We start from the raw sequence: 14,485 nt of genomic DNA on the forward strand, positions 1-14,485 counted from the left end.
TAAACATATCTTTCTTGAACCAGGTGGTACAGCCAGGTGATGACCTAGTTAAGTGGAATGAGCTTTTTGCTGTTGTCACTCTATATTACCTGGGAAACATTGGAATAATATCGCCAGTGGATTGTAGAGAATATTTGGCTGGAAAATATCATCACGGAGATTGGTACCTGTTGCTCAATGATGTGTGAGTGTGTCTGCAGCGTTTCACTTGAATTCTATTCTTTTACAATTTATTATTAGTGTGCCTGGTCCCATGACCTGCTATCTACTGTGGCTGCTCTAAAAGTAAGAAATAATAATTTCTCAGTTCTTGGGAGAGTTTTTTAACTTAGATAACCCAAAATTCTTACTCCTACACTTTGTCTTGGCCTGCATACCTGGGGAAAGGAGGCTGGGACCGGGATACTGCTCAGGACGGATCAGGTAACCTCTCTCTCAAACTGATCAGATGGAATGGAGAACACAGTGTGATTGCAGAAATCTCTTTTATGTGCGTGTTACTGATCTGGGTATGTTTATTGGGCCTTTTTGAAGGGAGCATCTGAGCTTGGGAGACCATGGGAAGCAATGGGTGTATTGCAGGGGGGGCCTGGGATTTGAAGTCAGACTCCTTTGACCTTGAATCCTATTCTGTCATTCGCTAGCTGTGCAGTCCCAGACAAGTCCCTTTATCTCTCTAAGCCTCCATTTCATATATTTAAAATGATGTTAATACTTTATAAGATTGTGGCAAAGATTAGAGATAATGTATAAGAAGCCCCTAACACTGCCTGGCAAAGCAGTAAATGCTCAATAAATGTAGTTGTTATTGCTATTAATACAATAATACTTATGTTGTTAAAGCATCATTAGTCCCTAATCTATGGAAGATTATTTGGTACTGGGGAATAATCAAACAAAATAAATCAAAATTGTAATAATGATGTTGACTAAACAAACTGAGAAGAGAATCAAGCTTCACATTTTTTACTGTTTCTGGGTGCAAATGTCTTTCCACAGAGAAAAGTGAGAACACATTCTTACCAGACCAATGATGGCTGCTCCAATCCCAATGAGAGGGCTGACAGAGATAATCACCAAGGTCAGCTTCCAGCCCTGGTAAAATCCCAGCAGGAATCCACAGACGCTTGTGGTCATGCGCTGAATGAAGATGGCCATTTGGTCGGCAATGGCATCATTGATCTTATTAACATCACTGGAAACAAGAGGCTTTGATCACTAAAACTGGACTTGGTCAATTCAAATGTCTTGCTGAGGAATCTCAATCTTTCCCTTCCAAACATTCCCATCTCTGTACTCCATTACCCTTGGGAAACATAGCCTCTCACATCTTAGAAAAGTTGCTGCAACTTGGGAAGTTATCAAGCCTCTCCCCTCATAGGCAAGTAAGTTTGTCTTTAACCCAGTTTTCCCAACTAATGTCCATTTAATGTTGTCAAAGCCTTTTGGAAACTACTTTATTCGTCTCATTCTTTCTTATAGCTGATTTCCTTTGTCCGTCTTGAAGGCCCTTCTTTCCTTCTTTATACGTGCCAAATTCTTTCAGCCTCAAGGTTCTCCTCACACGTCACCTAATTCATTAAACCCTATAAACCCCCCAGGAAGAACTAACATCTTTCTCCCTGTGTTCCCATAGCAATGTAATTAATCTGTATACGTGTGTGTATGTGTATGTATAAATTACTGTCGTCTGCTTAGGGGCAGTATAGAATAGTGGTTAAGAACACAACTCCAGAGCCAGACTCTGAATTTGAACACAAGCTCTCCTTAGGCAAATTACTCAACCTTCCTGTGCCTCAGTTTTCTCATCTGTAAAATGGGGATAATAACAGAACCTACCTCAAGGAATAGTAATGAGGATTAAATTGGTTAATATATGTAAAGCATGTATCAGTGCCTGGCATATAGTAAGTAATTAATATGTATTAGCTCTGATTATTTATTTACTTGCACCTTTTATTCTTCCTTCTAGACTGTAAGTTCCTTGAGATCAGGAGTTCTGTCGTCTATCTTTGTGCCTTGTATAGGGTAAGTGCTTGAGAATATTGGTTGAATATAATTGCATTAAATTCATATTCCCAGCAACATTCTCATAATCTCTTGTCCAGTTGAAGCAAACAGGGCTTGGGTCTTGATAGCAAAAAAAGGACGTAAGACATCACTCAGAGATTAGAAAATTGTATTCTAGCAGGGTTAAGTATCTGTTCAAGGTCACAATAAATAAGGGACAGAATGAGAGCTGGAATGTAGGAGTCCCAACATTCGGTCTGCTTGTATTTTCACTGCACAGTCTTTCATGGGACCTCAAAGTTCAATTCAATAGGCTTCAACAGTTTCTAATTACTAAGGGCTCGTTCAGAATTAATGGGGGGTTATTAATAACCCAAACTAGTATTTAGGTGTAAACTGAACTTAAATCCAGTTTTCAGTTTGACTAGTTCTCAAACTATTTTGGATTTCTTTTTGTTTTTTGTGTGTGTGCAGAAATTGCCTCAACAGGCAAAGCAAGATAATTAGTTCTAATTGTATTGTTTTTCTTACAGACACATAGATTGTGACATGTCTCAATTTCTTCTTTTGAGTCCAAACAACCCTATTTCTTTTAACTCTCTTCCATAATACTTCGTTTCTAATATTTTAATAAGGAGCCTACAAACCAAATTATAGTATCCTGGCGCTCAATTTTTAATGATCACATTTGATAAGACATTACCTATGAAAAAGCCATGCTACCTACAAAAGCCCAACTTAAGAGACAAAACATATCAAAAATAACTGAAAATGTGTTTCCAATTGTTATGTAATTTAGAAACAAGGATTTTATTATCAAAAAATCACACATACATTAAAACATCCTACTAGCTACTTACTCAGAAAATCTTGTGCTCAGCTCTCCCACTGAATTGCAGTCAAACCATCCTATTTCCATTCTCATTATTCTTCTAAAGTAAAATTTTCTTATTTTCTGTACCTGACGAGCTGCAGCAATTACCCAAAAGCATATCTGGAAACAGAGCAAGGACTGTTTAGCATCATGATGTAAAGAATATTCGTTAATTCCTTTTCTGTTTTCAGAAGAAAACATTTTCAGTAACAGTTGCAAAAAGGAGGAACGTAATTCACAAAATGCCTCTTCTTGAGATCTAAGTCTGAATTCTGGCATCTGCTACCAAAAGTGGAGGTGAGCAGAACAACTGTGAACAGGAAAGCCAGGAAATTTGGGTTTGAATTCAACTCTGACATGTTTAGACTTAACTTTATTGAGCTTCACTTTCCTCATGTGTAAAATAAGGCTCACAGAGCCAAAAAGTCAATTATTGCTCTTAAATCACTATTTTTCCATGCCACTTCTGAGTCAACTTTTGCCCTGGAAGGTCTGCCAACAAGTATCCATGCATAGTTTTCAGGCTGTTGGACAACGATTTTCAGAGAAAGTACAACAAAAATTATAACATATGCAGGGAATCGACTGAGAGTGTCCACCAACCAAGCAAAATAAGCCTGTCGTTAAAACTCTCAAAGTCAGAACCGGAAAAATGGATTCATTTCTCTTTACAACTAACACTAACTTCCTGGAATTCTTGAATATATAGGGGTGGGAAGATTCATTATTTTTTCTATAGAGGAAGGAAAAAGATGAAAGACTTTTCTTCCTTAATAAGGGTTAAGAAACTCCAAGCCTTTCCGTGGCTTAAATCTAGAATATGCTGTAGATTCGGTTTGCAGAATTGGGGTTGGACTCTAGCAACGTTTGGTGAGACATTAGCATTGAAAGAGGAAAAGAAAGTAAAGCTGGCTTTCCTCCAACCCCCCATGCCCGGCTTTCTCGAGGCTGCCGGCTCTCCCTCTACAGACACGCCCACAGCTATTTCTGAGTTTAGGAGCGAGGATGAAGTCAGAGGGCAGGGAAGAACAGGATGTTGAAACTAAAAGTCTATTCTCCATCTCCCTAGACAGCTGCTGGTATCCTCCTCCCCTCACTGAGAGGAAGAACCTGTCCCATTCCCTCACGTTCCCCCTGGAATTAAACTGTAGTCCTTAGGGCTTCCGAATAATTTAAAAGTTAAAGAGTACCCTTTGGATTTCATTGTAGTGTCTTTGAACCCAGATGTTGATCTATAAATAAAATGGAAGTGCTACTAACTTGCATATATCCTGTGATAAGGACGGTGACAGCGACTACAGCATAATAACTGGCAAATCTGATCATTTCACTTTCAATGTTCAGCAACCTTCAAAAGAGGGGGAAAAAGGTTAAGACTCACAAGCAGGATCAAGCTACCAAAGATTATATTTGTGAGTACAGAAGAATTTAAAATATATGTATTATATATTTCTATTTAATATTGGTAAAGCATTTTATCTATGTCAAACTATAATCAATCCAACCAAATCCCTAAATAAACGTTATGGTACCAATCACAGCAAAGATGCTTACCTGCTTCATTTTTATAGGCAGAGGTTCTAAGGTTGTAAAATAATTAATTGGTGGTTGTTGGAAGCCGGGGGACCCTACATGGCAGCCCAGTGCTCTGTCCACTCAGGCTCCTTTCACTCATGCTTGTTACGCAGTGCTAGAGCACTCATAGCCAGAGAAAGTTATTAAAAAGCCAGACAGATGTCTGAAAAGACCCTGGTAGAGAGATGTGTGCTGTAAATCAGGACGTTTACTGTTACCCGCTCTAGGAATCTAAACCAGCTTTTCAACTCCTCTATATCAGAGAGACACTGTGAGAAATGTGTGTCATCTTCCCATAGAGGGAGAAAAACACTTTATTAACCCAGTCTTTCTGCTGATTGCAGCCCATGAAGCTTCATTCTCCAGGACAATTTCTAAGATTGAAGCCAAAGAGCTTGTGGGAAATAGCAAGAAAGCTCTACAGCATTTTTCCAGCACAACTATCACACTGCAGCCCAGGGTTTGGGATTGGCAGGGGCAGGGAGGGGAGGAATTATTCTGAAATTGTGATACCGACCCTGATATCAGTTTCCCCACATTAAACCCAGCATATATGGGGTTAAAACCAAAACACTCATTCCCTGCTTACTCTCTGCCTTCCTGGCTCCAGAATCCGCTATCCTCCATGGAGATAAACACCGTCAAGGACAAGCACCTGGACTATCTCCTCCCCACAAAGAGATAGGGGCTGGTGGGAAAGCTGCTGACCAGCAAGGTCACGGGCTCCCTCCTCTCTGCAAGTGTCTCAAGGCCAAAGACAGGCTGATGGGAAAGCTCCGACCAGCAAGGCCATATGCTCCCCCTCCCGTACCTAAAACCCCAAATAAAAACCCTTCCTTTTAGGTTTTCGGGGAGTTTGGGATTTGAGCGTTAGCTGCCCTCTCTCCTTGCTCAGCGCTGTGCAAAAGTAAAATTCCTACTTTCTTCCACCACACCCGGTGTCAGAGATTGGCTTGCTGCGCAAGGGGTGAGCAAACTCACTTCAGGTTCCGTAACAATTGCTTTCAGGAAATTAGGACTTTTGCATTTAGAAAATTAACATATTGGTTGATGAGAATTCTGCTCCTCGGGGACAAGCTAAATCATATAGAGTCCACTTCTTTAGCAAATCAGAAAGCAGCATCTTTAGCATAGGTGTTCCCATCCTACGTGCTTCCTGCTCTCAGGCCTTCCTTTGTGACCCAAGCTTGAATTGTTCTCTCCCTCTGTTGAACTCAGACCAAATAGTGAAGTGTAATACAGAGCAAGCTATTATTCCACAACAGATTTTATTGCCATCTTGCACTATTACTCAATATCTTTACTGAATATATTTTTATTGAGTATATTTATGTTTGTCTTGCTAGTAAATTGCAAGCTACTTGAGGGCAAGAGCTAGGTTTAAGCTGCTTACTCACACTGCCCGAATCCTAGTACGATACCTTACACACAGTAGGTACTGAAGAAATGTTTGTTGATTTTGCTTTGACTTTAAAAATATTAGTGAGGAAGGGAAATAACTGCCTTGGTCAACCTCTCTGACAATCTCCAAACCAGCTTATACATCTGTGTTCACCACATTCCCAGCCTTTCATGATGATTCAGGGGACTCAGAGAATGAACAAGACCTAGAAAATCATACAGTTATATATAAATATCCACAATCAGAGGCTCTTATAAGAGCTAAGTACCTCCACAGAGAGTGTATAATGTAATATTACCAGTAAAGCCTTCTAATATATAAAGTAGTCCATACTCTTTGTCTTCTGTTTGTGAAATGAAATTTGGGTGTCCCCAAAGGGAAAACTATGAGCGTTTATCAAAAAGTTTACTTAGATTTCCTGCAGTGCATTCATTCTACAGACACTCTAAGCAGCGGTGATAAAGCGTCTGTCACAAAAAACACAGCTGCCAGTTATGAACAAAGGCAGATCGAGAGTCTTTGGTACTCCCTTAACCCCTGGCTACCACTAATCTGTTGTCTATTGCTATAGTTTTGTCATTTGAAAAATGTTATATAAATGGAATCACATAATATACAACCTTTTGGGATTGGCATTTTTTCACTCAGCATAATTCTTTCAAGTTTCCTCCATAGTTTGCTCCTTTTTATTGTTAAGAAGTATTCCATGGTATAGGTGTATGGCAGTTTGTTTAACCGCTCACCCTTTGAAGGTTGTCCGGATTGCTTCTAGTTTTTGTCTATTACAAATAAAGCTTCTATAAACATTTGTGTACGGATTTTTATGTGAACATAAGTTTTCATTTTTTCTGTGATAAATCTCCAAGAGTAGACTTGCTAGGTTGTATAGCAGTTCTATGTGTCATTTTTTTAAAAACCTGCAAAACAGTTTTCCAGGGTGGCTGCACCATTTAACGTTCTCATCAGCAAGGTATAAGTGATCCACTTCCTCCAGGTCCTCACCAGCCTTTGGTGTCACCACTGCTTTTTATTTTAGCCATTCTGATAGATCTGTACTGATATCTCATTTTGATTTTAATTTGCATTCCCTAACAACTAACATTGCTGAACATTTTTTCCTGTGCTCATTTGCCATCTTTACTTCTTAGTGAAATACCTCTTCATGTATTTTTCCCATATTCTATTTGGAGTTTTTTAACCATTGAATTTTGAGAGTTCTTTATATATTCTAGAGCCTAGTCCTTTGTTAGATATCTGATTTGTAAATATGTTCTCCCAGTCTGTAGCCTGTCTTTTCATCCTCTTAACAGTGTCCTTTTGCAGAGCAAAATTTTTAATTTTGGTGATGTCTAATTTATTAATTCTTCCTTTTATGGATTGTGTTTTTGGTGTTAAGTCTAAGAGCTCTTTGTCTAGCCCTAGACCTGAAAATGATCTCCTACATATTTTTATAAAAGTTTACAGTTTATTTTTTACATTGAAGTTCATAATTCATTTTGAGCTAATTTTTGTATAAGTTCCTTTTTTTCCATGGATGTCCAGTTACTCCAGCACCGTTTGATTAAAAATTTGTCTGTCCTCCATTGAATTGCTTTTCTACCTTTGTCAACAATCAGTTGGACATACTCCTGTAGGTCTATTCCTGAGTTCTCTATTGTGTTCCTCTGTCAATAATATACAACTTTATTGCTGTAGCTATATAATATGTCTTGAAATTGGGTAGTTTTTTCCTCAGGCACTATTTTTTTCAAAGTTGTTTTAGATATTCTAGTTCTTTTGCCTTTTCATATAAATTTTAGACTAATCTTGTGTACAGTTACAAAAAAATCATGCTGAGATTTTGATAGGAATTGTATTAAACCTGTATATCAATTTGGGGGATATCTTTACTATATCTTTATATCTTTATCTTTATTATAGTGAATCTTTACTATACTGATATCTTTACTATATTGAATCTTCCAATTCATTAACATGGTATGTCTCCCCATTTATTTGTCTTCTCTGATTTCTTTCATCAGAATTTTGCAGTTTTCAGCATACAAGTCCCGTACATGTTTTGTTAGATTTACACTTAAGTAAATTTTTTGAGCAATTGTAAATGGCATTATATTTTGAATTTTGGTGCCCACATGTTCATTGCTAATTTATAGAAATACTACTGAATTTTGTACAGTCACTGACTTACAATGGTTTGACTTACGATTTTTCAACTTTATGATGGTGCAAAAGTGATATGCATTCAGTGGAAATCACACTTCGAATTTTGAATTTTGACCTTTTTCCAGCCTAGCGATATGCAATACATATCTCTTGTTTGTGATGCTGGGCAGTGGCAGCAAGCCACAGCTCCCAGTCAGCCATGCAACCAGGAGGGTAAACAACCAATACACTTACTACCATTCTGTGCCTAGACAACCGTTCTGTTTTTCACTATCAGTACAGTATTCAATCAATTACATAAGATATTCAACACTTTATTGTAAAATAGGCTTTGTATTAGACAATTTTGCCCAACTGTAGGCTAATGTAAGTGATCCGAGTACGTTTGAAGGTAGGCCAGGCTAAGCTATGATGCTTGGTAGGTTAGGTGTATTAAATGCACTTTCAACTTAACAATATTTTTAATTTATGATGGGTTTATCAAGATGTAATGTGACCATACATCAAGGAAGATCTATTTGTTTATCTGGTATTTTATGTCCTTGCTGAACTCACTTATTGATTCTAGGAGATTTTTGGAGATTCTTTGGGATTTTCTATGTCAACAACGTCATCTCCAATAGAGATGTGTGTACTTCTTCCTTTTAGATCTCTAGTCTCTTTTTTTTGTTTTTGTATTTAAAAAATTTTAATTTCAATAAAAAACACGTAACATAAAATTTAGCAACTTTACCATTTTTAAGTGCACAGTTAAGCAGTAAGTATTAGATCAGTATTCCTTCTATTTCCTCTCCTTCCTTACTGTACAGGCTAGAACTTCGAGTGCTATGGTGAATTATAGTGGTGAGAGCATATGTCTTTTGCTATGTTTATTTTCTGTTTTCTGTTTGTTTTCTCCCTTTTTTATTTCTCTGTTTCCTTTCTCCTGCTTTCTTGTGGGCTACTCAAACAGTTTTTAGAATTCAGTTTTGATTTATTTATAGTGTTTTCAAGTGTATCTCTTTGTATAGTTTTTTTAGTGGTCCTCTAGGAATTATATTATAGGCATACCACTTATCACAGTCTACTAGCATCGTCATTTTACCAGTTTGAACAAAGTACAGAAATTTTATCTCTTTTTACATACCTTTACTCTCCCCTGTTAATAATATAATTGTCTTTAATATTTCCAAATAAATCTCACATCAGACAATGTTATAAAAGGACCATATCAGACAGGGTTAGAGTTTTTGCTTCGACTATCAAACATAATTCAGAAAACTCAAGAAAAGAAGAAAAGTCGATTGCATTTACCCATGGTTTTGCCTACCATGTTCTTCCTTCTTGATGTCCAAGATTTTATTTTAAACCATTTTCTTTCTGTTTACAGAACTTCCTTTAGATCTTCTTTTAAGGTAAGTCAGCTTACAATACTCTTTGTTTCCTTCACCTGAGAATGTCTTGATTTCCCCTTCCATGGAGATGATGGTGAACGTTCTAACTCTCTGACACTATCTGAGCAGGAAGGGGAAAGAGTGCCTCATTACAGTAAGGATGGTTCAGGCCTCCACATGTTCTCGATTGACACCACAGGGGTGGGGTAGGGGAGAAACACAGCAGAGGCTCAGTGCCACCTGGCAAGGGTGGAGGTCTAGGTTCCCAACTCAAGCTTTGCTGGCATGGATAGAAGTGAGGTTACAATTTTTTCCTGTAGTATTTCTGTAGTGCTGGAGTAGAGTAGTTATTGTCTGAAAGTTTTCTGTTAGTCTGCCTCTTTCTGATCCATTATCTAGAGAGAGCAGGATTTTGTTGGGTCTTTTGTGGACTGAACTCATTATATTCCCAGGTTGTAGCTTTCCCAGCACCCAATATAGTAAATATGAGGCCTAAAGAAAACCTAGGGAACTCAGAACCGTGTTATTACTTGTGTCTTGAGATCTCTAGTCAGTCTGCCTCTTTTAGTCACTTTTGAGAGTATTACATTTGTTTTATATATGTAATAGATTAAACAATCCAATCAAAAGGCAGAGATTGTCAGACTAGATAAACAAGCTCCAACTATAGGCTGTCTACAAGAGACACATTTTAGATTCAAAGATACAAACAAGATGAAAGTAAAAGGATGCAAAAAATATGTCATGACAAAGAGCAACCATGAGAAAGCAGGGGTGGCTGTACTAACAACAGACAAATAAACTTTAAAACATTATTGTTAGAGATAAATATCATTTTATAATTATAAAAGGATCAACCTATCAGGAAATTATAACAATTATAAAAATATATGTACCTAACAACAGAGACCTAAAACACATGAAGCAAAGTCTAACAGATTCATGGGAAGAAACAGATAGTTCAACAATAATAGTCAAAGACCAACTATTCCACACTTTCAATATTGGATAGAACAACTAGGTGGAAGGTCAACAGGAATAGAAGATTTGAACAACAATATAAACCAATTAGACCTAACGGACATCTTCAGAACACTCTACCCGATAACAGCAGAATATATATTCCTCTCAAATGCACATGGAACACTCTTCAGTATAGACACATGCTAGGCTATAAAATAAGCTTCAATACATTTAAAAGAATTAAAATAATACTAAGTATGTTCTATGATCACAATGGAGTGAAAGCAGAAATTAATGACCAAAAAATTGAGGACTTTCACAAATATGTGGAAATAAAATAGTACAATCAGAAATAGCCAATGTGTCAAAGAAAAAATCACAAGAGAAACTAGAAAATACTTGGAGATTAATGAACATGAAAACGTAACATATAAAAACTTATGGGATGTAGCTAAAGCAGTTCTTAGAGAGAAATATATAACTCTTTTTGCCTCTATTAAAAAAAGAACAAAATCTTATACCAATAACCCAATGTCTCACCTTAAGTCACTAGAAAAGAAGAGAAAACTAAGCCTAAGACAAGCAGAAGAAAAAAAAGTAAAGATTGGAGTGGAAATAAATGAAATAGAGATAGAAAAACAATAGAAGATGCTTGATTCTTCAACTCCCCCATCCCAAGAACTTTAACTTGATTACATCTGCATAGATTCTTTTTTCCACATAAGGCAACATTTACAGATTCTAGGAATTAGGATTTGGATATCTTTGGGGGCCATTACTTAGCCTATTAGAGCTACAATCAAAATATAGATAATAAGTGTTGGTGAGGATGTGAAGAAATTGGAATTCTCATACACTGTTAGTGGGAATGCAAAATGGTACAACCACTTTGAAAAACAGTCTGGCATTTCTTCCAATGGTTAAACATATAGTTACTGTATGACTCAGCAATTCCACTCCTATGTATGTACTCAGAAGAATCGAAAACATGTGTCCTCACAAAGCCTTGTACACAAATGTTCATAGCAGCATTACTTGTAATAACCAAAAAGTAGAAACAACTCAAATGTCTATCAACTGATGAATGGATAAACAAAATGTATTATATCCATACAATGAAACATTATTCAGGAATAAAAAGAAATGAAGGACTAATTCAGGCTATAACATGGATGAACCTTGAAAACATTATGTTAAGTTAAAGAAGCCAGTCACAAAGGACTACATACTGTATGATTCCATTTATATGAAATGTCAAGAAGAGACAAACCTACAGAGACAGAAAGTAGATTAGTGGTTGTCCAGGGCTGAGGGAGGTTGGGGAATTGTGGAGTGATAGCTAAGGGGTATGGGGTTTTTTCTTGTGGTAACGAAAATGTTCTGAAATTGATTGTGCTGATGGATGCATAACTTTGTGAATACACTAAAAACATTGAGTTGTATACTTTAAATGGGTGAATTGTATGGTATGTGAATTGGATCTCAATAAAGTTCTTTTAAAAAGTGTATGGTCTTTCAGTGTCTAACTTCAAAATAGTGCTTGAATGCATTAACTAAATGTACGTTGCTAAGAAAATAGACTGAAATCCAAGAGAAAGTACAGATTCAGATGAGTACATTGACACAATCATTTGTGGAGCAAGCGAGGCCATGAGCTTCCCAATGGCTATGGTAGTCAGCCTCCAAGGAGCCCCTAATGATTCTTATCTCTTGGTATTCACACTCTTGGTAGTCCCCTCCCAAACTGCACCAGGGTTGGTCTGTGTGACCAATAGGATGTGGCAGAAATAGTGGTACATCACTTCCACAATTAAGTTACAAGACTTTGTGGCTTGCATTTGAGTTTTTACACTTCAGTTGGATAAAATAAAAGGAAAATAAACTGCATTATGATATTTAGACTTCCCCTTATTTCATCTTCTTTTATTCTTTTACCTTATTGATTAACTCCTCTGAGCAAATAAATTCTAATAAGCAAATCAGGAGGCCTGATGTTCTGTAATCCTTTTCAACATTATTCACTGAGAGCCATTTGGAAGGCTTTAGCTTAAAAATTCCATCCAATGGATTGTAATTGATATGTGGAAACCAATATATTGAAAGAGAAAAACAAAACAATCTCCTACCATTGTACATGCATTCTAATGTTGATAAAATCATTGAGTTGCCTTATGTAGTCCAAGATTAATACATCTATTACAATAGGTGCAGAAGTTTACTTTTAATATACCTTTTCCAAGAAAGAAAGTTGGGAAAGAGTTGGGCAATTTGGAAGGCATATTAACTATTTACAGGTAGAAAAATGTCCTCTCGCTTCTCCTTTATCCATCTCCTCTGTCCTCAAGTCCATTTTCACAGTGATTTTACTACATAGAAGCTGAACAAACATTTATTCAGAACAGCAACAAACAGTATCATGTCAGTTACCATAATAGCTCACAATTAAAGTATTTAACTCACAAAAGGAGTTCTTGGTAAAGCAATGGCCTAAGAAAGGTGTGGGCCACACAGTTCCGAATATCTCTATGAAATTTTTTTTAAAAAAGGACAAATGCCCATTTACTTCATGTGAATTCTGCCAAAGCCAATGAATTTCTGAAAGTCCCTCTTTGTTTTGCACTACTTGCTCATCTTCAAGTGTACTACCCAGTAAGAATGAATAAAGTGTGAGTAGTGCGCAGCCATACTGAATTCCTTTCTAATGGATGCCTATGATGCAGGCATTAAAGGTAGATTCATTCTTTAACTCATCTAATAAATGTTTATGAGCACCCAATACCATAGATATATCTGAAATTTTGGCCCCTCTAACATTTATTTCCAAATTTTAAGGCACAACAGGATATAGTTACAGGAATTTTCCCTTGAAAAATTTATCTTCATCAGTGTTATTAATGATTTGGATCAATTTGCATCATACATAAGTCTGAATGCATTTTTTTTCAAAGGAGGAAGTGACAAACATCACATTTTGCAGTTATCTTACTCTGTAAAAAGCAGTTCATTTCTGTCCTCCAACGCAAATGAAAGACTTAGAAGATTGTCATTGAAGACAGTCTCTTGTACACAAACTGTTCTGAATTATACAGATGAAAAAAACTTTCAAATTTAGAAAGAAACATACATATTTAGATATTAGGAAATTTATTTCTAACAAGTAGGTTTATTATTTTTTAAAGGGAAATTCTGCACATTGTATGTTATCTTGTGCTTTTCTGTCAAGCACCAACCAGTTTGCAGCTACATATTTATCTGAAAGGTGATTGATTTAATGATGGTCTCACTGACTAGACTTAAGTTCCACGAAGATAAAGACCATGACTCTTAAGATGACCACTATATCCTTGATACTTACATGAGCTCCTAGTACTTACTTGACATTCAAAAAATGTTGATTGAATGAGTGAATGAATGAAAGACCCTAAGAATAGATAATATTATGGAAGAGCATCAGTGCTTTAGAAGAAATTGTTCATAATCTGGAACCAAGCCTGTTGGTAATTTTAAAAATAAAAGTGAAAAAATACAAATTCACTTGGGGGAGCCATTTTAAGCGTCTTTCTAGCCAGGATGTGCCCGGCCGTTGGCTCTTGAACCTGAGTGTGTGGGTTCATACGTGCAAATGAGCTTGTTCTGGCCCTGAGGCATCATGAGGCAGGCTGCAAAGTCCATGCTATGACGGTGAGTCAGTCTGTGTACGCTACAGACTCACTGATTACAAGGCAGCCTGTCGGGCTTATCACAAGGAGAACAGTAGCACAGTGAGCTCTGACTAATTCTTCACGACTGCCCTCTGTTCAGAGCACCACACCACTCTTCCATAGAAACTCAACCACTGAGACTGGCGGCCCCTGCTCCAAGTCCTGTAGCATACTAATGAAATTCCCCTTACAGAGAGCCGGCTGAGGATCAAGTGAGTCATCAACCACAGTCAAGAAGCTGAGGAACAGAAGGGAGTTAGCAAAAAAAAAAAGGAAGTCTTGGATATGGGACACAACAAGGACTCAAGTGAAATTCATGGGTCAACTTCCTAGTAGCAATAACTATTGGTAGTGTCATCCTCAAGCTTGTAGTCTAAAAAGAGGTTAAAATTGGGTGATGTATTTTTTTTTTTGAGGAAGGTTG

At 37.1% G+C, this 14,485-nt stretch overlaps 1 protein-coding gene across 4 annotated transcripts in view; it reads right to left on the reverse strand.

Moving 5' to 3' along the window:
• Window positions 1–14,485, reverse strand: part of ABCB11 (ATP binding cassette subfamily B member 11) — an 87,235-nt gene that overhangs the window by 56,840 nt on the left and 15,910 nt on the right. For all 4 annotated transcript variants that reach the window (XM_046657696.1, XM_046657695.1, XM_046657698.1 and 1 more), the window contains 3 exons: window positions 4,145–4,232; window positions 2,871–3,004; window positions 1,024–1,195 (listed from right to left, as the gene is read on the reverse strand). In XM_046657696.1, coding sequence (XP_046513652.1) covers window positions 1,024–1,195; window positions 2,871–3,004; window positions 4,145–4,232 — 394 coding nt within the window. The remainder of the gene's footprint in view (window positions 1–1,023; window positions 1,196–2,870; window positions 3,005–4,144; window positions 4,233–14,485) is intronic.

This window comes from Equus quagga, chromosome 4 (assembly GCF_021613505.1).
Source record: "Equus quagga isolate Etosha38 chromosome 4, UCLA_HA_Equagga_1.0, whole genome shotgun sequence".
Classification (NCBI taxonomy): Eukaryota; Metazoa; Chordata; class Mammalia; order Perissodactyla; family Equidae; genus Equus; species Equus quagga.